The sequence below is a fragment of the Gambusia affinis genome, linkage group LG16 (genome assembly GCF_019740435.1).
Source record: "Gambusia affinis linkage group LG16, SWU_Gaff_1.0, whole genome shotgun sequence".
NCBI lineage: Eukaryota > Metazoa > Chordata > Actinopteri > Cyprinodontiformes > Poeciliidae > Gambusia > Gambusia affinis.
The window spans coordinates 15,202,508-15,227,084 of NC_057883.1; the positions used below are offsets into that span (position 1 = coordinate 15,202,508).

Sequence of the window (24,577 nt, forward strand, 5' to 3'; positions counted from 1 at the left end):
TTCACACACACAAAGAGAAGCCTCACATATCCTCGTCTTCTATATCTAGTTCTTGAAATCAAATCTCATTGTGCCTTCTTGGTCGCTTTCTTCTGTCCTCTACTCAGTGTGTCCGAGAACAAGGTCAACGTCATCAAGGTCATCCGCTCCATCCTGAGGGAGAATGTGAGGAGGAACATGAGGAGCGAGGGAACGCTGGAGAAGGGCTGTAAGGAGCGATTGGTCCCTCTACACAAAACGTTGCCTACCTCCGCCAAACTAGGTGAGCCTACATATTTTTTTTTATTCAAAGTCGCTTTGTATCTTTTATTTTTTTATTATATTTCCCTAAGATTCAAATTTTTAGAAACACTGCAAAGTTGTACAAACTGCTAAAATTGACGTACTATTGATAGAATAAAATTCAACACAAAAACAAAGATTCATGCAACTTTCTTTGACTAGGAAATGAATGTTCAAAGCAATACTACATCAATTTAAATTATCAGGAGCTCAAGGGATTCTATGAAGCCAAATATATTTTATGACCTAACTCTGATCTCTAACCAAAAGGTGAAATTTGGGGAAGATTGTTTTTATCAGTTTTCAGAAAACATGTTGGACGTAGTCAGACAACAGCTTTAGCACAAAAAGTGGAACACCTTATTTGGTCCACAATCAGACCGTGTGCATACAACCATAGTAGTTTCAGTTACTTAACGAGAACAGTAAATGTATTTGAGTGGGCAGAGATGTCAGACACTAAGGGGGAATAAAGGTTTCTACTGCAAGCACCTCGTAAAAAGAAAGACTTAACGAGGAAAAACAAAATAGTCTTGCTGAAATTTTACAAGTGGACAAACAATTTAATGTCAGTCACACCTACATTTGAGGATCAGATGTGGATGATGGTATGAAAGTGCAAGTCAGCATCAATTTATTTTAAAGGTATTTTCTTAGAGCATCAGAAATGAAACTGAAATCTATCTGGCTCTCGTATTGTGTCCATTCTTTCATCTTAGACATAATCACATCAGTAAATTAACACAGTTTTAACATTAACAAATTGACAATCAAAATTGTAACCAATCACAAGTTACTTAAAATTTTTTCTGAAATTTAAGACCTTGGTACACCACCTGGTTAGAAATATGGTTTGACTTGGCTGGTGGCCATTAGAGGTCATTCACGGAGGTCTGGACAAGAGTTCACATCCGATGAAGGTTGCCAGAACTGAAAGCTCATTTAAAAGTCATTAGTTTCAGATTATGAACGTCAAAAGAGATATTATCTTGCTTTTAAGGTCAAACCATATATTTTAATAAATGTTTTTGTTCCGATAGAGACTGCCACTAATGACCTCCATCTACCTTTAATGTTTTTTATCAGGATCCTCCAGAGCTTCCTGGTTGTGTAAGCAGCCGCTTGAGGAAGTCTCCTTCCAGGCCGGGAATCCTAAGTTGGGCCCTGACTCAGATGATGGCAGCCTAAGTAGTGGTACCTACAGTTTTTCTGGCGCTCCTCCAGCTTGCACTTCTTCTGACTCTCAGGCCTCCACCGCTCCCCAGAACTGGTGTCGGGCCCAAGAATCCGACTCCCAACCTCGCTCCACCTCCGTGAAGGAGTCGGACATTTTAAGCGACGAGGATGACGATGGTTTCAGCGAGGGGGGCACCAGAAGGGACAGTGGGGACAGCAGTTCCCCAGCAAGTGCCATCGAAGCCCAGTTCCTCCATCTCAAGCTGTCGGAAGAGGCTGTGTCAAAATGCATTCTAGCCCCTTGTGTCCAACCAGAGGGAATTGGGGACACTCCTGAGATCCAACACAAGCCATTGCAAAGGCACTACAACGGAGTTAAGAGAAAATCCAACAGTCTGAAGAAAAACAAGGAGTCGCTGTTGCACATGAAGAACCAGAATAGGTCATTGGATAGTCAGACTGGTTCAGTGTCACCATGTGGTGTTGTGGACCTCAACACTCTGCTGGAAAGAGAGTTCAGCGTCCAAAGCCTGACATCCGTAGTGAATGAAGAGTGTTTCTTTGATCGAGCTGAAAGCTGTGCGACAGACTCTGGAAATACCATGTCTACCTAGAATCCAATATGGGCAGAAAGAAAGATACTGTATCTGATCCGCAGGTTGGTCATTAAAGGTCAGGGGGCTGGTCAAAGTCCCATCATTACAAGTGGGGAAACCCGTGTGGCTCACAGCAGTCACTGCCAGGCCGGGTGCGAAGCTGTGCCTGACTTCATAAGTCACTAAGTCTGACACCCTGCCACAGAGGGTGAGGTGCAAATGATTTCTTGGCTGGCAGACCTGGGTTTTCCACCTGAAGTGGAGAGGTAAGACAATTTCTCCCCCACGGATGACTGCAACAAATCCTCCAAGCACTGATGTCAATGTGCAAGTGTTTTGACTTTTTCAGCTTCACTTTTTTTTTTTTTATCCACCAAACCATCTAAATGACATATTACATTCCCCTCCTCTCCACATCGTGGGCTGATTGGCAGGTTTGATTTGATTTCTGACCTTTTCTGTGAAAAAAATGGGGAGAATGTCCTCGACTGTCAGTTACAGAGGATTGCTGACAGAGAGGGTGAACCAACAGTGTATACATAGTGACAGGGTATGGAGAAAGAATCAAGTTTCCTATGCATGGACTGAAATTATTCAGACAGGAGGTTTCCACATGAGTTCATATTGCCTCATGCATTTACTGTAATGTAACCAAATGCTGTAGATCACATGGGCAAATTTTAATTGGGTGATCATAGACCTTATGAGCTGCACAGGCCAAACGTTTTGGCCCACATCTAAAAATAACTGCAAATTGATTGACAAAACTAAGCCTTTTTGCTGTATTTTGTGCACTAAAATACACTGTTTGCCTACATATTTGAATTACTATTTTTTTTACCTGTACAGATATCATTACTGCTGTTTCTTAAGTTATTTCTTGAATTATTCTTGGTTGAGAAGCTTTTGGGTGACTGCTTGAACTTTAGGCTATAGATCTGATTGACTCTTAAATTAAAAGGACTTAAATTAAAGTCTGCTGTTTCCTTACTTCATTTTTAAAGCAGCCATTTGGATTTGGTTGTCACTGAAGATTGTTTTAATTCCTATGTTTATCACATTTGTAATCTCTCCTAACATTTCTGCATGCAGCATTTGTGACACTGAACAGTTACGAAATATGGCAGGAATTTGCAATAATTTTTTTTATATTTTTGTAGCCAGTTTACCATAGAATAAATCTACATTTTGAGGTACTATATAAAAAAAAAAAAAAAAAGGCAAACCACTACTCTTCTGTGCAACTTTACCTTGCCTTTTAATGCTAGTATACCAATGAATGTGAATGCTCTATTCTTATGGAAATGTTTTATAAATAAAAGCTTCATCTTGTGAATGACATCTAGAGACTAGAGTCTTCAGTTCTGCATTAACTTCCTTCTTATTGGCTCCATGGTGAAGCAGTTCAGGGATGCAAAGTGTCTCATCTCAATTTGACACGTGGTCCCTGATTGGCTGCCATGTAGGATTCCATGTCCTCCTTTAGATGGAAAAGGTATGTACTCAATAGAATGCATAATTATGACAGAAGCGGGGCACAGAAATATAAGATTGGGAGAAGCTTTACTCCTATGCATGGTTTTATATGCTGACAAGCAATTTCTTCCCAGTCGTCAACATTTTGTTTTTGCTACTTCTTAAGCCTTTCAACAAGGCTTGTGCTTAGTTCATCACAGCAACACTAAATACCCAGGTCTGATCCTCCAAAGCTTCTATCCTATAACCCTCAGGTGCATCCCTTCGCCGACACAACTGAATCAAACGGCCATTTGATGGTTTTCCAAACTTTTTTCCTGATGTTGAACTCAAAAGGAAGCTTGTTTTCTCCAATGTGCGACAGCAGCTGTTTGTGGTCTGAAGCCTATTTTGTGGCACTTCCTCGCCATCTCATTAGCAATGAGGACTGTCGCTTAAGCAAAAAATAAATGAATAAAATAATCTGCAGACTAAAGGTTACTGTGGTGTAAAGAGGCCACAAAAAAAACATGGTCAATTCTAGGAAACGGCACAGAGACAACTACTATAACAGAACAGTGAAACACAAATCATAGCAGATATTTCCATGAAAAGGTATACTTACTCCATTAACTTTCATAGCAACTGTGTATTCTATTGATTTTATGTATTTTGTCTAGCATTACATACCATACATCACTGTGAAGAAGATAAGTATGAAACTGAAAGCCTACTGAGATATGGCCATCCAATTAAACTTATAGGTCCGGTTAGGACAGCATATATTAGGGAAGCAACCTAAAGGTAGCTAGAGGAACTGCAGTCAAGAAGGTCAAGAAGCTCTGCTGGCCAAATGAGAATAAATTCATTGGGTTACAAGCTTAAAAATCACATGGTAGAAAATTAACACTACCTTGAATCATGTTGTGGGGATACTTTTCTTCAGGAGGGACTGGGAAGCTGGTCTGTGTTGATGGTGAGGTGGATGAAACTAAATACAGGGCAAGACTGGAAGATAACCAGTTAGAGGCTGCAAAACACTTGAGACGAGAGCAGAGGCTCACTTTCCAGCAACACAAAAACTGCCAGCTACAAAATAATGGTCTCTAGATGGTTAAGACATAACCCAAAATGATTGACTCAGGGCGAAGAATCCAAAGGCACAAGTCAGATTCTTAATAGTAGCTACTTGTGAAACCCAGTATTTTCTTTGCTCTTCAATGTTTTGCACCATCACACAAAATCCTTATAAGATGAATACAATCATGTGCTTGGATTTAGAAAACGCAAGGCACAGCCTGATGTTAAATGATCTAAATGGAAACAAAACCTGCTTTGCATGCAGTTCAAGCAAATCTTGAATGTCTGTTTAATATTATCGAGTTGATAATGGAAATGCTGATGAGACAGAACTCTCCTGTGATTACGTTGTTGATACACAATGCATGAAATTTGACATTCAGAGACCTTATAATAGCTCATGAAAATACTGCAGAGTCCAAAGAGGTGTCTGCACCACTGCACAGCCATACCTCATTAGCACATCACTACCCTGCTGCTCCTCTGCATGACATAATTTCTCACCATTAAAATCAGCCACGTTCCCTTACCAAAATAAAAGCACAGCATAGCACTGCACCACTCAGGATTTCTTTAAGGCCAAAGAGTGAACTGTAGAACGCAGTATCTCTGTCCATGTGAATTTTCCATTGCTGCAAGAGATTATCACCCATCTCTCATCAAAACGGAACGAAGTCGCTTTCTGGCAAGTCAACCCAAGCATACCATCTGTCGTACTGGCAGGGAGCAGCAGCGCCATGTTCTGCTGGTAAAAAACCTGCTCTAATATTCAAAAAAAAGAGAGTACTTAAAACACTTTCATGTAACATTTGAATAACTACAGCTTCAAGTTTATTCACAACATTCAGTTTGCTTACAAAGTGTTTTAATTTGATAAAACAAAACTGGTAATATTTCACAACGTTGGCTCATTTACTTGTAGCTTTGGCATACATACAAACAACGGCTTACATAATCAATAAAATATTTATTGAGAGAATGTAATAAAAGAAAAAAGATGGTTAAAAATTATTTTACTATGAGTTCTGATCCTTATTTTGCCTGGTTTCTTATTTGAGCTGACAAATTTGCAGCAATTTCAGCAGCCCTTTAAGCTCCGTCTCCCAAGTGACGGAGCAATACACACTTGAATGAAAAAAAATTGTCCTGGATGTGGAGCTGCCATGTTCCCGTTCTCTAAATCACCCTGAAAGCACTGACATTTCTTTCAGCTCCCGCAGGACAAGGTGTTAGATAGAAATGAAAAAAGAAATGGGACATAAAGAGATACTTACTCGCCAGGAGCTGCTATGGGCAACTAGCTGCTTTCTTTCCCCTTCCCAAAAACGCATGGAAGGCAAGCACCGCTCATACACCATTCATGTGTTTCGAGTGACTTATTTCTCCCAGGGTGCAAAGAGAATGTTTAAAAATGCATGTCTGTGCCAGGTGGAAATGTCAAGGCTAAGAGCAATGTGTTGTCTTTCTGTGCTAACAGAGGCTATTAGTGGGCTCCTTTTGGTTTCCATGCTTGTTTTCAGCATGGTTGTGGAGCACTCGGCATCTCCTTAAACACGTCCACTGAAGTGTGGTGATTCCTCCCCAGGTGCTTCAGTCTGAGTTCTTCTCTGAAGTTGTAGCTAAAGAGGCTGGGGTCGTTGGTGCAGAGGTGAGCGTAGGCGTCCGATAAGGCCCTTATGTGGGGTATGGTGAGCTCGGTGGGGCGCAGAATGGGGTCCACGTCTGCCCTCTGCATCATCTCCTGCGTCAGCTCCAAGCGGGACGCCTCCGGAAACAACATTCTGGGGACAGATGGCAGGAGACATGCTGGTACAGATTCCCACATTCAGGTGGCTTTGATGTATTAATATTCATGCAGTTTTAATGGCATTTCAAAATTCAAACAGAAATATATTATTCCTTAGCAATCATTGCTAAATCTGAGTTAATCAAAGTCAAACAAATAATATGCTCATGAATGATTAATTTTCTCCCCTGCAACCAACAGTGCCTTACAAAAGTATTCACCTCCCTTGAATTTGTTCATATTGTTTCATATTGAAACCACAAACTTTGAAATATTTTAATTATGAGATTGTATGTGATAGATCAATAAAGACAAAGCATAGTTTTGTATGCTTTGTCTTTATGATTAATGAATCTAAATTAATGCCCTTTGAGTGCATTCTGCAGTGATTTCTCTGATATCCCTGAATAAATTCTAGTGTTACCATTTGCTTTTAAATAGAGGAATCTGTTGACAAAGTAACTATTACTGGTGTATTCTACAAACCTGGCCAGGTAAGGATTTGAGGCAAGATTTGAAGATTGATGTTAGCAGATGTTTTCTGTGCAATCTGACAGATCATAGTATACGAACAGGAATGAGCAAAACTTTCAGTCTATGTGCTAAACTAATGATGGCATGGCCAAAACTAGCATCTGTTCTTGAACTGAAAGGTAGCTGTGTGTATTGACTCAGGAGATCTTAAGGCAAATGAATGCAACATTTGTATTTATAAAAACACCTTGAAAACCTTCCACTTCATAGCAATGTACTGCTTTGTACATTGCTATGTACATAAAATCCCAATAACATAAATTGTGACTGCAACATGGCAAAAGTTTATAGGGTGTGAATTCTTTTGCACGGCTCTAGGAGTGAAGGAGCGTCAGTGATCGAACACTTTGACATAAAAAAACATTGATTTACATTTTTCTTTATATTAGATTCAACGCAGACAAGATCAAGATTTTAGTTTCTAGACATTCTTCTGTCTGAAAATGTTCATCCATATTCATCTTTAGTTCGTTAGAGAACATTAGCCACTTTCAGACTCTGCAGGGACTCTTAAGGTGCATCAGTGCAGAAGGCTGCCTCTGAAATTTGGTGAAGCTGCCACCAACCTACTGCTCTTGCATAAAACAGTCTGCCTCGTCTTCCTGTGCCACCTCAGTGAGTCATAATTACTGCTCTCTCACACAGCCTGGGTTCTTTTGTTATCCAGGCCTACATACGCTTCCCCAACAACCACGGGGGCGATGGGCAGCGATTGCATGCATGTGGATGAGTGGGCTTGTTGCTACTGGTTTTTGAACACATTTCTGAAGTTGCTTTACTGTTAAGGGTTTGGTTACAGAAAGGCTTAAAATCAGTGTTTGTCAGAGCGCTGCGTACAAAAAAGAAAAAGTCAATCAAAAAGCAGCTTAATTAATGACGAGCTGAAGACACTACTGTCAGAGTGCAGAATAAAAAATGTAGAGAGAGAATGACAGATGAGGACGAGCCAAGATTAAAAAGTAAAAAGTTGAGGATAGTGGCGTTCTAGGGCCCACCAAGTTGTATAACTGTGCTCACCCGATTCCTTTATGGCAGTGCTTCCGACGGAACTGGAAAACATTCCTGACTACTTTCTCCACCAGCTTGAAGGACTGTTGAATCTGAGGCTTGACCAGAGGGGTGAAGTGAACTACTCCCACGTCCACCTACACACACACACACAAACACAGTAAGCGGAAATAACAGCAGGAGGAGGGGGACGAGCAGAGACCTTGAAAATGGATTGCAGAAGGAGTGCTGACTGAAATGTGTGCATGGAGGCATGCGTACTGCATGAAAGCACAGACAGGTGTGATGGGAGAGAAGAATGCAAGAGTGTGGAGACAAATGGTGCAGAGAAAGCTTACCTGATCAATGCCTAGAGAGGCACAAAGCAGGACAAAAAGGGACAATAGGAATGATCAACTCGCTGTGCAAAAACAAAAAGAAGAGGTGGAATAAGATGACGCAGCATGGCTGGCTGCCTGGCAGGTTAGGTCCAGTTGCCACAGTAACATCTGTGAGACGAACCAAAGAAACTGAGTCTTCCTGTGTTGCTGCATCATCTGGGAATTTCTTCATAATCGTAAGCCTGGTTTCCTAATTTACAGCATGTTTTCTATCCAGAAAGTGGTTATCAATGCAGAAGGAACAGATGCAGTGTACTTTGGGAAAGTATATATACCCTCTGAACTTTTCCATATTTTATCATGCCACATGTGGCATGTATCTGAGGCATTGCATTTAGAGGTATCAGATCAAGAGAGACTGGGTACCTAAGCACCGCACGTTTTTCAAATTGTTTTTTTGTAAAGAGTTTAGACAATAATGCATCACTTTCTTTCAAGGTCGTTTCAGGGTTATGCACCTTCTAATGTTACTTTTTTGTCTAAAAAAAAAACATAAAATCTGAAAAAGTTCAAGTTTTGGAAATACTTTTGCAAGGCACTTCAGAGGCCAGCTGTAAAACACAGACATATTTTCTTTCACCGCTTATAATACGGCCAGCGCATTGAGGTATCCAATCACCAATGAATATGTATGCAAAAAAGTAGAATCTTCGTATCCACATTAGTTAGGGATTATAGCCACCTGTGAATTTGTATTACTAGACACTGTGGAAACAGTCTTAGCTACAATAGAACCTAAAATATACAGTATTCCTCATCTGTGCTTTTGGGGGTGCAGAAAATTAGCGGCAAGGATCAATGGCACTCTTGGATTGGATGCTTTGCAGACATCAACTAATAGAATGTGAAGTAGAATTGCACTTAGGTATGTCGGCTCCCAAACTGCATTTTCTTTTTGGTATTTTAGAAATAAAATCTGAATTTTTTGTGAATAATTTGTAGCTACACTCCACAAAGAAGTCAGTAAGTAATGTACAGTGAATTGGTGGGGGTCCACTGTGATTTAAAAAAAAAAAAGATTGATGATGCAGTTGACAACTTTTTACCACACTTAAGGTGATGGTGCCGCTTCCTAAGAGAATGGCCCCCTGAGCAGTGAGTGACATCAATCATATCAAAAGCAATCATTTAGGAGGGGAAAGTATGTCAATCAGCAGGATAACAACCAAAACAAAACATTTTTGTGCTAAAATGAATAATAAAGACAAAAAAAAATACTGTTATTAATATAGCAAAGCATGTAAGGTTTCAGCTGATGCTCATTTTCATATAGCAGTAAAGATAAATCTAGATTGAACGTTTTGTGTATATTGCAGTTCAACTGCTCCACTTTCACCACCACAAACATTCCAATCATGGTTTTGGAAATCTGAGTTGAACTACAGATTAAGCACCAGAGAGAAAACCGGCTCCACTTTCATACACACCTGATCCTTCTTCTGTCAGTTTTAAGTGGACAAGACACTTAAAACTGACACAAGGAGGAACTATTCCAGACTCGGAAGAGCCTGTTTGTTATAACTGGGAATCTCAATTCAATATTTTTATATATATCCTACACATAATTTCTATACATTTCAAATTTTATACTAGTATTTGGGTATTATGATGCCATAATCAAATTTTTTATGCAGTAAATGCATAAAAAAATGTTTCCTAACACTCTCTTTGGTCATATATACCCACATAGCCAGAATAGATACAACACAATAAGAATGATGCTCCAGTCAACAAAGCAGAACAGTTGGGTTGTCAGATTCCCCATGTTTAGTTCAAACCTTACTTCTTTGATAAAGAGTTCACTGACGCTAATAAAGACATTTTGAGCAGCGTGACTATGGGATTCCATGGAGACTCATTCACAGCATTCACCCTAAAAATAATAGTAATACGTCTCACAACGTTTAGATGATTTTTGGATTTAAATGCCTTTCAAGATGCTAAAAGGGTTTTTGTAAAGCAAGATGAAAATAATTACCTCTATAAACTCTCAATGGACATCAAAAATTGGGGAATTATTTTTTCATATCAAATAAAAAACTTGAGAAAAGGAAAAACTTGAGGCATGTAGAAAGGGGGTATGCAAATGGTTCTGTTATTATATGTTGCTTGAATGTTTGAGGGCTAACAAATCTGTAAATAAAATATTATCCTGAGGACAAACCCCACCTCCAACTTAGATTTCACGGAGTTAAAATAAAAAGACGTCTAATTCTGCTCAACAGCTCTCCTGCTGTGAATGCAGGCCCTGCGGAGCTCCTCATACACCCTTCCTGCTTATATTTCTGGATTGTGACTCACTCATTCGCAGCTGCCTGTTTGCTTTGGGCTTGGGGCTGGCGTCAATAATTAGGGGAGGAACGCTAAAGTAGTCCAAGGGCGTGTAGAGGGTTCCTAATGAAAGTTTGAAATACCCCTCTTTCTCTTTGAACAGCAAAAGTAGCATTTGGAGAGGCACTTGTAAACTGCAGAACTATCTCTTCTCAGATCTATAGATCCCAGTATATCCCAGCATTGCCTGCCTGCTGCTGAGCTTCCTGCCGCAGTGGCGTTTAATGGGCTAGCAGCAGTGGGGACCCAAAGTCTCAGCAGCCCTGAAGGCTGTGCGCCAGAATTGAGAATGCTTTAAAGTCTTAGGTTAACTATAAGATAATAGTATCAGGATGACAGAAAAAAGAAATTTCTAATTATAAGTGAATGCATCTGTTAAATAAAGCATCTGTTCTACTTCAAATGTTGATTTTTGTCATATTAAAGTCTAAATAATGACCCCAGGCTTTTCTTGCGGTGATTGATAACTCTTTCAGTTCAGTTTTATGTAAGGGCTTTGAGGCGGGGAATGTCAAGGGCATCAATGAGCCTTAGCGGCATCATTTTTATTTCCATTATGAGGATGGATTTAGCCAACTGTCATATCAACAACATGTTAAGAATTTGATCAGGATTTCATACCTGGACCCGCAAATTACTTTTCTCAGTCTTTCAGTTACGCAAGATCAGACCACCATCTGCAAGGAAGACGCAATAAAAAGGAATGCCTTTAATTTCACTCTCTGCTGGAATAATTAGGCCATTTATATTCCACAATTTATGATTTAGGAGAGGAGCAAAGGGAAAAAGTCGATATTGCGCCTATACAGGCAGCAGCAATTCACCCATCAGCTTGTCCAAGTCACTTTGCTGTTATGATTTATGTATGGCCTTGCTACATGGCTCGACTGGGTAACACTACTGTAATATATCCCGGTGGCTGCCATTAATTCTTCACCGATAACCCCAACATGCAAGGGAACTCCATCTTAAATCACATGTAGTCACCTGGCCCCTCTGCAGGTGGTGTTATGGACAGGCTGTTCTTCTAAAAAAACCTTAATATGGTTCTGGTCAGAGGGTCATATACACTCATGATATGGCATCAATGTCATTTTGATAGTGAGCTTTTAAAAATGCATTGGAAAGGAGGTGATTTTTCCTGGATGGAAGGATTATGTAACTCAACTTCTGTAGTTATTTTAAAAACAACTGAGTCCACTAATCCACAGTCAAAATTAGACAATAATAGCTCATCATCTCTCATACCTCCTTATTAGGTACAGCAGCAACACAATGCATTTATGTATGTAAATATAGTGAACCTTCATAGTGAATATACCAAGTATCAGAGGCTCTGACTCTGAAAATGGAATAGTTGGCATGTTGGTCTGAGAATTTTTGAAACTGCTGATCTATTAGGATTTTCACACACCGTCATCTTAAAGGTTTCCAAAGAATGGCTTGAAACAGAGGAAATAGCTGGTGAATGGCAGATGTATTTGCAAAGTTAGCCATTGATGTCAAAGCAGAAGGGGCAAATTGGTTTGCGATAACAGAAAGTCAAAGTAGCTAAAGTACCCAATGGTTACATCTCGAAAAAGATGGGCTACCATGGCAGGGTAACACTATTATCAGGTAAAAACAAGAAATGGGTAAAAGCTCCCACTGACTCTCCAGAAATTAAAAAAAAAAAAAAATAAATCTCTGGTTTATTGACTTTTGATTTCATAGCAATATTCAGATGACAAGGTCAGAATTTAACAGTATGAAAGCATGGACAACTCCTTTTATCAAGAATTTAGGCTATCAGCATTGAGTTTAGGGTATGATGGACAACCTTCATCACCCTTGGTGACCTTTCATCCTTGTGATCCAATCTCTTGACTAACTGATCAACTAAAATTGTTTGGGCACACTTTGGGTCACTTAGTACAACATCTATAGCCTATATGAGAATTGTTACTAACCATGTTCTCCATAGTATATCCATGTTTTGGCTACTTCCACCAGGATACCGCAACATGTCAAAAACCTCAAATCATCTCAAATTGGATTCTTAAACATGATAAGTTCACTGTATTCCAATACCTACTATATTTTGAAACAGCTACATGGAATACCTTTGGAATGCTGGAGAATTTGAGGTTTCCATAAAACCAAGGACTTCTAATACTGGTTAATACTGAAGAGTGGTCAAATAGTCAACCAGATTTATACCACAGCCTTGATGATAGCAATAAAAGTATGTGCTTCCTTTTGCGGCTTGATCAGAGCCACTTATCCAAATTTTAGGGCACACTTAGAAAATCCCCAATGAATGCAACTTGTACTCTCTTCAAAACCAAACAAAAAAAAAGCATTTAAGCTGTTTGTCGCATCATTGCATGCTTTAAAAAGAGTTCAAATAAATCAATATAAAGCCTAAAATGTATTATGTTCATTCTTCAGTAGGGTGTCTGTAAACTTGACTGAACTGAGTCTCTAACCTTTAGTGCCCTATCCTAATTTTCCAAGGCCAGTAGACTTTCTGATCATGCTTACAATGTCAAACATTTTGTCTTCTAGTTCAGATGCCTTCTCCTGTACTTCAAAAGGAAGTGAACGTAAGCCAAATAAAGACTACCTATTCTCTGATGTCAGTCATTTCTTTAACTGCTTTGTAAATATGCTAACACAGACTTACCTTTCTTATTAAAATGTATTTAATAATTATTCTCTAGCTATAATTGGTTTAACATAATCAGTTTGGGAGAGAAAAAAAAAAAGACTTCAAACACTCAAACAAACTTTGAACTTTTGCTTCTCATCTTATTTTATACTAATTAATCTGATTAACCCACATTGATTCCCTATATTCCCTCTTGCAAAAAAGGCATTCTGCAGAAGGAAAGTAGAATTTCTACTCACTAAACTTGTGAGAAGGGCATAATATGAGGAACTTCAACCTCAAAATTCCATATCTACTTCTGTCCACAGCTCAAGACCTTATAACTACCCCACGGGAGCAAAACATTGACGTACATATTAAAATTTTAGCATATTACCATATTTCCTGTCTGACCTTCCCATAGCTCAGCAGGGTACTCCATTACTCCAGCTTTGCCCTATGATTCTCTAGCTCCTTTTTCTCCTATTCCACCTCTGATGCGTCTTTCCCTGAGAGTTTTTGCCCGACGGGGTGTGAGCAGTAATTTGTCATGTCCCTCTAAGCGTAACCAAGACGAGATGGCAGGGGCCCTGGGGCACCACCTGAACCACCAGCACTTGTGCTGACTTACATAATGGAAGGTACCAGGGAATATAAGAGAGAGAAGCTCACAGAGAACGTGCAACAAAAAAACTATGAGACTTGCATTAATCATGACAATACCATCGGAAGACAACCTCCATTACATCAGTGGAAGGAGGCAACCTCTTGACAGAGGTCTATGCCAGGGAATATACCAGGACCATGATAGTTTATGGGCCAGAAAAAGGAATGGTTTGATGTCCTGGGAGAAGAAATTACCCATGACATGCACAGAGGACATTCAAGACTGTCACTCTGGTTTTCAACAAGATCAGCTCCTTTGAGAGATGCTTCTGTCATAGAAAAGCATGAACCTTGCTCTAAAAAGAGCAATTTACTGTTTCGGAGAAGATGGCACGGTAGAAAAGCCTTGATAGGATATTTAGGAATGTATAAATGCCATTCTGAATGGTAGATTTGGGAGAGATGATTTAATAGAAATGTGTCACATAGGATTCCATAGGGTACAAATATTCATGGAAAATATTACTTATTTCAGAAAGTTAATTCAAAACATGAAACTTATAATTTCATTACATAGTCATATAAATAGTTTCTCATTGATAATTTTCATGTTTATAGTTCAGATCTCATAAAAATATAAATTTAAGCTCTCAAAAAAATCTAATTTCATATACAAAGAGTAATGTTGGGTGCAAGTAATTTTATAAATAAGGATTAATGTTATGACTTTAAATCACAGAGAATTATCCATACTATACAGTTGTCCAACACAAACTTATAGAAATCTTCAACAAAAGGTAATTTACTAAAGAATATGTCTGTTCAGAGTGAGAAAGTTGAGTGGTAGAAAAAGAAATGCATAAGAACCAGGCAATGGCCTTGTGAAAATGATCAAATCCCAAACATACTTCCACTCCACTGACCAGCTTGGTGCAGGGTTCATATGCATTTTCCCATATTAAAATTCCATACTTTTCCAGATAAAAAATTCTCCAGTCCTACGATTTTCATTTCAAAAATGGAACATTTAATATAATATTTCTCACATAGACATATTTTATTGCTTCATGTACTGTAATGTATCTTCAATAGGCCCATATTTTTAAATAAAAAAATTTTCATTGCTTCTCTTTTGAGCTTTCATGAGCTGTGAAACCCTGGTCATCAAAATTAAAATATTTATAGTGCTGACATATAACAATGCGTGTTATGAATCTATATATTATGCAAATTTTAAGTTGAAATGTGGAATTGAATTAACCTTTCTATAATATTCCAAATCTTTGAGATGCACCTGTATATACACATTGAAACTGAACTCGAGTCTTTCTGCTGCTGTGTTGACAGCAACATCCCAGCAATCAGACAACACCTTGCATCTAATCTGTGAACAAACCGTCCTTGCAAGACGATGAGCATGAAAACCAATTATGTGAGGGAAGGACATAAAAGAGAAAAAATGCAAATTGATCGATAAAAGCCCCTCGTGTGGGCAAAAAGGACTGTGGCCGGCCAAGCTGTGCCTCAGAGACATGCTGCAGAAAAAGCTAGAGAGCTCTGTTGTGGGTGATAAAACAAAGGGGACCACACTCACAATAGTCTGCAACATCTTCACACATCACAGCCTCGCACATCTGCACTCACTGGGTTTATGTCAACTGCATTTTGCTCTTTTCTCCTTCTACTTTTCCTCTCATTTCTTCCACTCCTTGGATTATCCATTTATTTATTTATCATGCTCCCAAAACAACAACACAGCATCAGCACTTAAGATCTCATCCGTTACCATGAGAAATATCACATATGGCAGGCTGGCTGTAGTGTGTCTGCGGGAAAGTAGAAAATTTCTCATCTTGCTGCAGCGATATTCCATGAGGAGTTCTGGGAATGTAGTGCTGTTGAAGGTCGACTGTGTGCACCAACCCACATGCTGGCCAGATCTCATTCGAAGGAAAAGGTGTCTTGGGGATAGTTTAACGAAAAGAGTGCCGGGCGGACAGTTGAGTTAAACAAACAGATCAATACTTTCACCAATCAGCACTAGGCATACAGCACAAATATTATTGCAACCAAAAGCAGATCGCTGTAGGTGAGGAGCTGGTTTGTTTATTAGCCCATGCAGCAATGAGGAATATTATAGATCGGCACTTAGAACTATATTAAGTCAATTAATCTTATCCTCTTCACACCCCCAACACACACACATTCCTAACACTATTGTTTTGCCCGCTTTGTCATTCATGAATCAAGGCCATCTAAGCCACTCCCCTTCTGTGATACATGTCCTCTACAGAGAGTAAAGAAAGACATGCAAAGACAGAATAGCAGCTGTGAGTTTTAGGCTCCTGCTGACAGATTAAGATGATGCTCTGGGGATGGTCAGTTTTGGCATGACGGGTAAACCTGCTCCTCTGGCCTCTGGACTAGCACGTAAACAAATAAAAACCATTCTCTGATTTAAAGGTTGGTGCTACTGATTTAATCTTTAAACCTAATGGTAGCAGACATTTCTTCTGCATAAACTAGATGGCCCTCCCCAGTTTTGCAGTCAGTCTTATTAGAAATATTATCACAAGTTTACATCTTTGTCACTTCTAATCTTGTAGAGCAGCATAGCAGCACTGCAACATTATGACTGCTGCAATTAAATGTAAATATGTGATATTTATGGCAGCGGTTTGCAAAAGTATTTATACATCTTGAACTTTTTCTCATTTTGTCAAATTACAAACACAGCCTCATAATGTAATTTATTGGGAATGCAGTGCAAAAACATCCTGAACATTATTGACATTTATAATAAAAAAAATTATTTTTGATTAGTTTAATCTGATATCAAATTTTCTGAGAACTGGATTTGAGTTTTCATTAGTCACAATCACATTTTCCATATTTTGAATGGAATTACTAAGATAAATAATCTTTTATCTGATATTTTAACTTACATGCACATACGTGGAGAGCTGTTTCATACAAAAATAAAGATTTAAGGTCCAAAAATACTTCATCCAAAGCCGAACAGGCAATGCGCAATCACATGGTTGCAAACCTTTCATTCAATAGCATAAACCACACTTGGGGCACAAATAACTAAATGTACCTCTAGGAGCCATTTATGATTCCTGTACTAGGAGGCACGTTTCATTTGGGCACTGAGTATGTTGAAGGGGGATAAGGTTACTTAAGGTCAAGTGATTCTGTTTAGGTGTTAATGGGAAGGAGCAAACGGTTTGGCTTGGTTTTGATTTGTCAGTTTTTTTAGTTTAAATTGAAACGGAAAGATAATTTATATTTTGAAGGAAATAAATGACTTCATGATTATAAATCCAAATGAAGATCTGCGTAAAGAATCTTAATTGAGCACACGCAAAACCAAAGCCTACCAGCAACAACAGCAACCAGTAGCCTAAAATATAGGATTTTACACTAATTAACAAAATACAGTTTTTGTTTCCAATCTTGAGCTTCTTTTATCAGTCTTAATTAATTTCAGGATTTAGCTATTTATTATGTATTTCGTAATGGTGTTTCACTTTTTAACACTTTGTAAAGCTACTTTATATTCTTATTTTTAAGATCTGTTTTTTTTCGAAATCTTTTTATTTCATGCTCTTATATTCACATAAGGAAGTAGAGTTTACGCTGTAAAAGGGAGAGAGCAGAGACCTGATAGACAGCGAACTTTGCCACATCTGCATTAGTGGCTGCAAAGCCTGTTGTGCTGATGCAGGAGAAACAAATTCTGTCAGGGATAACTACCTTGGCACCCCACCAGCCAAAACAGAAATGTTAAATCATGTTGCTCAGTTTCATTAGCAAATCCTTGCATATCATCTCAGAGTTCTTCAATCTCCTTCATATTGCCTGCTAAACAATTTTTCATAATGATTTTGTGAACACAGTTGATTCATGACATGATGCTAGTTGCACCAAACAAGGCTCAGGAGGGAAAACACGTTGCTGTGATTGTTCACTAATTTAATTAATTACTTAATTTCCCTTTGTGAACAATAAAGTATTTTTGAATTGAATAAAGGTTGGAGGAGTAGTTTGTGAAAAACAAATGTGAAGTCACACCGTTGCTGTGCCACAAGACCAGCTCCAGAGAAAACTCCACCCCCTCATTTGAATATAGAAATTTTAAATAAAGAAAACACGGAATAAAATTGTTTTAAAAAAGAAAGTTTCTAAGTAAATTAGCTTTACAAATTAAGTGTCACAAAATAAAAAACAAAAACCTGAAATGAATGAATAAACACATTCATTATTATTAAATAAGCTCCTCATTTAATAATATTTCTATATTGTTTTGTTTTCATGAGGAGATCCATTTATAACTTTATTTATTTATAACTTTATTTATTTTCATAGACTCCCCATACATTTTTTTAGCTTAAAAAGCACATAAAGAGTGATTTATTTATGTGCCAAAATCTGATGCTAATTTCCCTTAATATTGTTTTTCCAAATAAGTACTGCCAATAAAATACCGGATGACGAAAGTTAATTTACACACAACTGCGTTCTAGGACTGAATTTTGCTTACTAGTGGTGATTTTTTTTTATACAAAAATGTTAAACCGGATTAAAAGTTGAACATTAATAAGCAGCAACGTTCGCTGTTCGGTTAAACGTTGTAAAAACGATTCAACTAAAGCAGCAGTTAATCGGTTTGAGACGGGGCTCACGCACTGCGTGTAGTGATTAGGGCGCATTGCTGTGTAATCACCGATGAAGTTGTGAGGCAGACTGCGCTCCCTCTCTTTCACACACACACACACCGGTGAGGGGGGAGAGAGAGTGAGAGAGAGGGAGAGAGAGAGTCGCGCTAGGAGAGAAGAGGCGGCGGAGGCGCTACGGTCACTTTCTCACAGGCTCCGGTCGAGCCTGTGTGGTCTCTCCCCGCGCTGTTGCTAAGGAAATGGATGGCTTGAATGGATCGGTGGTCCGGACTGAGCCGTCCTCCTCGCTCCCTCAGCTCAGCAGCCTGCCGTGTTTCAGTGCGTGTTTACAGGAATTACTGCTAAAAACGTGACGCGTCCGCTCCAGCTCTGCACCAATCGGGGTAAGAAATTATTTTAACATCGCATCATCAGATTTAAAAAAAAATAAACTAAGAAGAAACATAGGGTTTTTTTTTTTTTATTAACAATACAAACAAAAATGTTATCCTCCTAAATAAAAGAAATACATTTATATTCAGGTTAGTTATTGTGACACCTCACCTTGAGGAAAACTGGTTTTCAGAGAATAAAGTATAAATCGTACAGCTAGATGGGGTGAGGACACTGCAGCTTTAAGTCCAGATAGCTGTTGCAATGCAAATACCACAACTCCTTCCTCACTCTCCAGACTATGTGGCTGTTAAAGATTAGGAGAACAGAAAGCACAGCAGAGTCCAGTGTTTTGATTACCTACTGTCAGCCAGAGTCAGCGTCTTCCACCTTAGAGCCATGCTCTCCTTTGTTTGCAGCCTCTGCATGTGTGAGGCGAATAATATGAGAAATAAGGTATAGTGCAAGTCAGTTCCTCATTTTGCTCTCTCTACCCCAGTCCAGTGGAGCTGCAGCTGGAGAAGAGAGGTTAAGAAAGGCAGAGGGGTCGACGAGCCTGGCTGGTGCCGGGTGGATGCTGCCTGAAGACGACAAAGGCTGAGGCGGCAGCACTGACTCAGAAGAGGAGCATGGCATCCACTGGCATGCAGATATTTGGATTTGTCCTGGCACTGCTGGGCATTATGGGGGCCACGGTGGCTACCCTGCTGCCCAACTGGAAGGTCAGCGCGGATGTGGGCTCCAACATCATCACGGCCATCTCCCAGATGCAGGGGCTGTGGATGGACTGCACCTGGTACAGCACCGGCATGTTCAGCTGCACGCTCAAGTACTCGGTGCTCTCCCTTCCTGCATACTTGCAGACTGCACGCACCACCATGGTGCTCTGCTGCGTGCTGGCCGCCATGGGCCTTTGCCTTGCTTCTCTGGGGCTGAAATGCACACGGTGGGGAGGCGGACGCCGTTCCAAGCGACACGCCGCCATCGCCAGCGGAGGCTGCTTCGTCACTGCTGGCTTTCTCTGTCTGGTACCCGCTTCTTGGTTTACCAAGGAGGTCATCACAAACTTCTTGGACTCCAGCGTGCCAGAGAGCAATAAGTTTGAGCCTGGGGGTGCCGTGTATGTGGCCTTTGTTTCAGCAGGTTTCCTTTTTGTCGGCGGGTCCATATTCTGCATGTCCTGCCCGGGGAAGAGGCACGGCCCTCAGGACCTGGTTCTGCTTCCTCCGCCGGACAAACTGCTGCTCCAGCAGCAGCAGCAACAGCTGCTCCAGCAGCAGCAGGAGCTCCAGCACCAGTACTGCTCTCTCTCCCCTTTAGACAACAAGACTGGCTACAGCCTGCAGGACTACGTGTAATAAAGCAGCAGCTATAGGGAGGCAAGCCTGAGGGAGAAAACCGTCACAGTTAAATCCGTACGTCGGGCCGTACTGAAAGCAGCGAGAGGAGGGCAACAACTTTGAATTCATTTTTGTCTCCTTTTGGTCTGTTTTGCAAGCACAAGCGGTGGAGGTATTCCCTGAGCAGCGCCTTTGTAGGAAACAGCGCAAATGTGAAAGGAGGCAGGATTCGTGCTGCAGAATGGAAGGAAGCTCCCAACAAAATGCAGATTGTTCATCAGTAAATCACAGAAAGTGCTCCCGGGAATGGATTACGCAAATAAGAAAGTCGTCTGTGTAGATTCCCCCCTGCCATCCTCACCAAAGCTTTGAATAGAAATAAGCAATCATTTAGCTGCTATTTACAATCGTTCATAACGATCTCCCTCCCTCCCCGCTTTATTTGACTAAATAGGCAATATAAACACCAGAGAGCAGAAAGTGAAACCCCTTCCATAGCAAGCCATTTTATTTTATTTTTTTAGTATACATGTCTCCTAGAATGCAACCTTGAATCGATTGAAATTAAAAAGGTAATATTTTTGTTAGCTACTAGAAGGATGTTGATATTTTTTTGCCTCTAAAGCATGCCGTGTGGAGCCTGTTTGCGTATTAAAACGTTGGAATGCCTGGTAGAGCGACTAAACCACACAATGCCTGTGCCTGAAAACAAAGCTGTAGAAACATTAACCCTGCTGGAAGTGTTCAAAGAGGACTGTCAGGAGCAGAGAATGTGGCGCTGCTGGCTGCATCCAACAAAGACGAGACGGACAGACAGATGCCCGCATCTCACTCTGCAGGTGGAGATATGGGGGAAAGGGAGAGAAATTTTGCAGGAAAAACGTCTAATCGCTTCAGATGAATGGATGTTTTCCTATTTCCCAACCAGACACAACCTGTGTGTAACTTGCAGCATGTCTATTGCAACAATCCATTGTAGACGTTAACACCCACACCACATGCATGATTTTTGTGCGCTTTTTGTGTGCGTAGTAAACATTCAGTGGCTCTTCACGTGCTTTTCACTCGTCAACCGCCTCTTCACTGCCATGGAGACAGATTTGCCGTTTAAACATCTTTATTATCTGTCAGTCACAGAAGTTCTGTTAGAGGGGGCATCCTTTCATGCAGTCAAATCCTCCTGCTTTCAGTTTCTTCAGATGAATTTCAGTGTAGAAGCTTTTAGAAGACTTTCTTCCTTGCAACGTTTTTTTTTTAACCATTCCCTCATCATATCAGCATTTAATGGTCCAGCATCGCAGGAACACGATTGAAGATAACCAGAGGCTCCTTGAGTCAAGTGGACAGTTATGTGGCGACTAAAAAAGCTTTGAGTCATTCTCCATATGTGACTTGTTTTCCAAGTGCGTCAGCAGCGAGGCGCATATGTTACCAGTCTCCACCTGCAGAAGCTCTTGGTCTTAAATTGCGTTCACTTCACTGTCCCACTAGCCCTAGTTCCTCGTACTCCTACCAGTCGCTCCTGTTTTTGTTTTTTTTCCCCTCCTTTCCAACTCATTCACCCTGGCCTGTTTGTGTCAGCCGTCACATGGATGTGATCCCTGACGAGAGAACGCTGATGCATGCTGAAAGCGTGTCCTCCTCAAACGCACATCCACACCAGGCACACACGCTTTTCCCACCAATTGCCACCCACACATACCTACTCATGTGTCATTTGCAGGGCTACGCTTTCATGGTTGCATTTCAGGGCGAGTCTACACGCGGACTCTGAGCACAGGAATATTGTGTATGGTGCAGGCAGGGATGTATAGAACTGCACATTCTCTCCTTTTCTCTCATAAGCATGCAGCTTCCTGGGGAAGTGCAGATGGCTGAGCGCAGCCTGCCACCTGCAGGCGGCTGCCAGCACACCACGGGCTCCTCAGTGGGCGCCACTGGCGGCAGCCCTGTATTGCTCGATCTGGCACATGTCAGAGTTGGCCACCTGACAGTAACACACTGCCCAGGCACCACTACTGATAAATGCAATAAAACTAGTAAAGAATGTGCCATGTCATCAGCTAATACTGACACATTATGTGTTTGAGAATGTGCCAAATTGTCTCATGATGACAAATTTTAATATCTGGAAATTTTCTGTTTATTTTTCTATGAATTTTACATTTTAAAATGTTTTATGGATTTGAGATTTGTTCTGTCAGACTAGATGCTTGTGTACAGTCATTCGCAGCTTTCGAGGGTTATTTTAAATCCTTCTTATTCCTCGTACCCCTCAAAGCACAGCAAGACTCCACAGTGTCTCGTAAAAGTATTCCTACCCTTTAACTGCAACCACAAAGTGTTTTATGTGATCAGAGTAAATAGAATCATTAGGAATGTTAATCCCATTATAAATGCAGGTTTATCTTTATGTGTTTATCTTTATGTGCTCCGTTTGACAACCTTTTGACAGCCTAAGCTGTGGATGTCTCAGAATAACATTTAATCCATTAACTCAAAATGGAAAAATATGGAACAACTGTGACTGCAGACTGCCAAGAAATGGTGCACCAATGCCCCCTTCCTAATCATGTACCACTTTTGTGTGGAGGTTTCTTGTGAAATGTAAAAAAAAAAAAAAAAAAAAAAAGATAAAATGCTCATAGGGCATGAATACTTTATCAAGGCACTCTAAGTGTGGGGCTTTAAAAATGTATTTATATCAGGAAATATGATTCCGTGTTGGTCTGTGACGACTGTACACAAGTGTCTGTGACTTTAACAATGTTTTGTTTGTTTATTAGGAGGATTTGTCATCCTTCAGATTGTTTTAGTCTAAGATAAAACACCACGTTCATGCCATATCTTCTTTATAAGAAGACTACTCAGTGCACTTTTTATTTGTGTTTCTATTTGACGGCAGTTTGGTTCAATGAATGAGCATTCCAGGCTCTCTGGACCAGTATCAATACATAACACAAGTGGGCACTCTGGACAAAAAAAAAAAAAAGAGAGCAATTTCTGACTGATGGGATTCAGCAGGGAAATACCAGTTAAAGATTTTTTTAGTGGCTGTGCAGCTTAATCATCAGCACGCAATTTCATTTGCTTATAAATGGCCAGAGTGCAATGTGACTAGGTCCTTAAACTCTACGGAGTTCAAACTCTCTGCGTATACTGTCCTGAGATGTTGGATTTATTACTTTGATAACTGCAGCTTATTTTTGTGAATGCTTTAGCACTTCTTACTTTGCTAGAGCATATTTGTGATGAGCAGTTCACAAGTTCTGATACAGTTGTCTCAATGTGCTTGTGCAAGTAGTTCTATTTTTTACCAATAAAACTATTTTGTGAAAGCATACAGCTTTGGTATTATCTGTGTTTTTGATTTAGAAGCGCTCAGCTTCTCCCAAGCCAGTAGATTGCAGGATGCTACAGCCTATTCTGACAGGAAACAGGAAGCTGTTTTTTGCAAATGCAGCATCAAAGAAATTACTGCACTATACATTTAAATTCAGAGGCGTCCATAAAATGCAACTGTGCGCAAAAAGCTTTTTAAAGAAAAGATTTCTCTAATATAATTCCCAGAAGCATTTCCTGTTACTGCTTGAGTAAATGAGGGCATTAACTAATACAAAAGTGAAACGTGGGTTTAAATGGGTTAAAACCCCCAAAATTAATGACTTTATCAATAACATGCATAACATTCAAGTCATGATAAGAAGGGCAATATCATTGTTTCTTTTTAAATGACAAATGCAACTCTGTACATGGTGCTAATAAACCCATTTGTATTAGTGCCAGTCTGGCAGCTCCTGCAATTTTGCCACAAAATATTTAATAAGTACAGCCCTTAATTTGAGATTTTATATCATCGTCATTAAATGGCACAGCAGCTGCAGCACATAAAAGACACGCATTTATAATAATTTCTACTGAACAGTAGTCAATCAGAAACTATAAAAATAGATAAATTCCTATTTTACAGCTACTAAGCAGAGAGAGGCTGTCATTTTACAGAGGTTAAAGAAACTGGGTTAAGAAATCAAATATTTTTTGGTCTTTGTACAAAGTTTGCATGTTCCTCTACAGCAGGGGTGTCAAACTCCAGTCCTCAAGGGCCGCTGTCCTGCAACTTTTAAATGTGGCTCTGCTGCATCACACCTGAATAGAATAATTAGGTCATTAGCAACGCTCTGGAGAACTGATCTACACAAGGAGGAGTTAATTAAGCCATTTCATTCCAGTGTTTTGTACCTGTGGCACATCTAAAAACTGCAGGACAGCGGCCCTTGAGGACTGGAGTTTGACACCTGTGCTCTACAGCATGCGAGTTTT

General features: G+C 40.0%; 3 protein-coding genes across 8 annotated transcripts in view; 2 read left to right on the top strand and 1 right to left on the bottom strand.

The window, feature by feature from the left end:
• The window catches only part of tiam2a (TIAM Rac1 associated GEF 2a), a 99,863-nt gene extending 96,606 nt beyond the window's left edge, over positions 1 to 3,257 (top strand). For all 4 annotated transcript variants that reach the window (XM_044143815.1, XM_044143813.1, XM_044143814.1 and 1 more), the window contains exons 26-27: positions 108 to 262; positions 1,369 to 3,257. In XM_044143815.1, the coding sequence (XP_043999750.1) occupies positions 108 to 262; positions 1,369 to 2,072 (859 nt within the window). In that variant the 3' untranslated portion in view covers positions 2,073 to 3,257. The remainder of the gene's footprint in view (positions 1 to 107; positions 263 to 1,368) is intronic.
• A 2,135-nt stretch (positions 3,258 to 5,392) lies between these two features.
• tfb1m (transcription factor B1, mitochondrial) overlaps positions 5,393 to 24,577 on the bottom strand; it is a 31,000-nt gene continuing 11,815 nt past the window's right edge. For all 3 annotated transcript variants that reach the window (XM_044143822.1, XM_044143823.1, XM_044143824.1), the window contains exons 7-8: positions 7,927 to 8,054; positions 5,393 to 6,370 (exon numbers count right to left, since the gene is read on the bottom strand). In XM_044143822.1, the coding sequence (XP_043999757.1) occupies positions 6,106 to 6,370; positions 7,927 to 8,054 (393 nt within the window). In that variant the 3' untranslated portion in view covers positions 5,393 to 6,105. The remainder of the gene's footprint in view (positions 6,371 to 7,926; positions 8,055 to 24,577) is intronic.
• LOC122846707 (claudin-20) lies at positions 18,684 to 23,753 on the top strand. The gene is made up of 2 exons (XM_044143825.1): positions 18,684 to 18,928; positions 19,417 to 23,753. Exon 2 carries the CDS (start codon positions 19,547 to 19,549, stop codon positions 20,273 to 20,275), a length of 729 nt encoding a protein of 242 aa, XP_043999760.1. The 5' UTR covers positions 18,684 to 18,928; positions 19,417 to 19,546; the 3' UTR covers positions 20,276 to 23,753.

What these genes read in the sequence shown, in the direction of transcription:
- LOC122846707 (XM_044143825.1), top strand. Translation starts at nt 19,547, where the DNA reads ATGGCATCCACTGGCATGCAGATATTTGGATTTGTCCTGGCACTGCTG.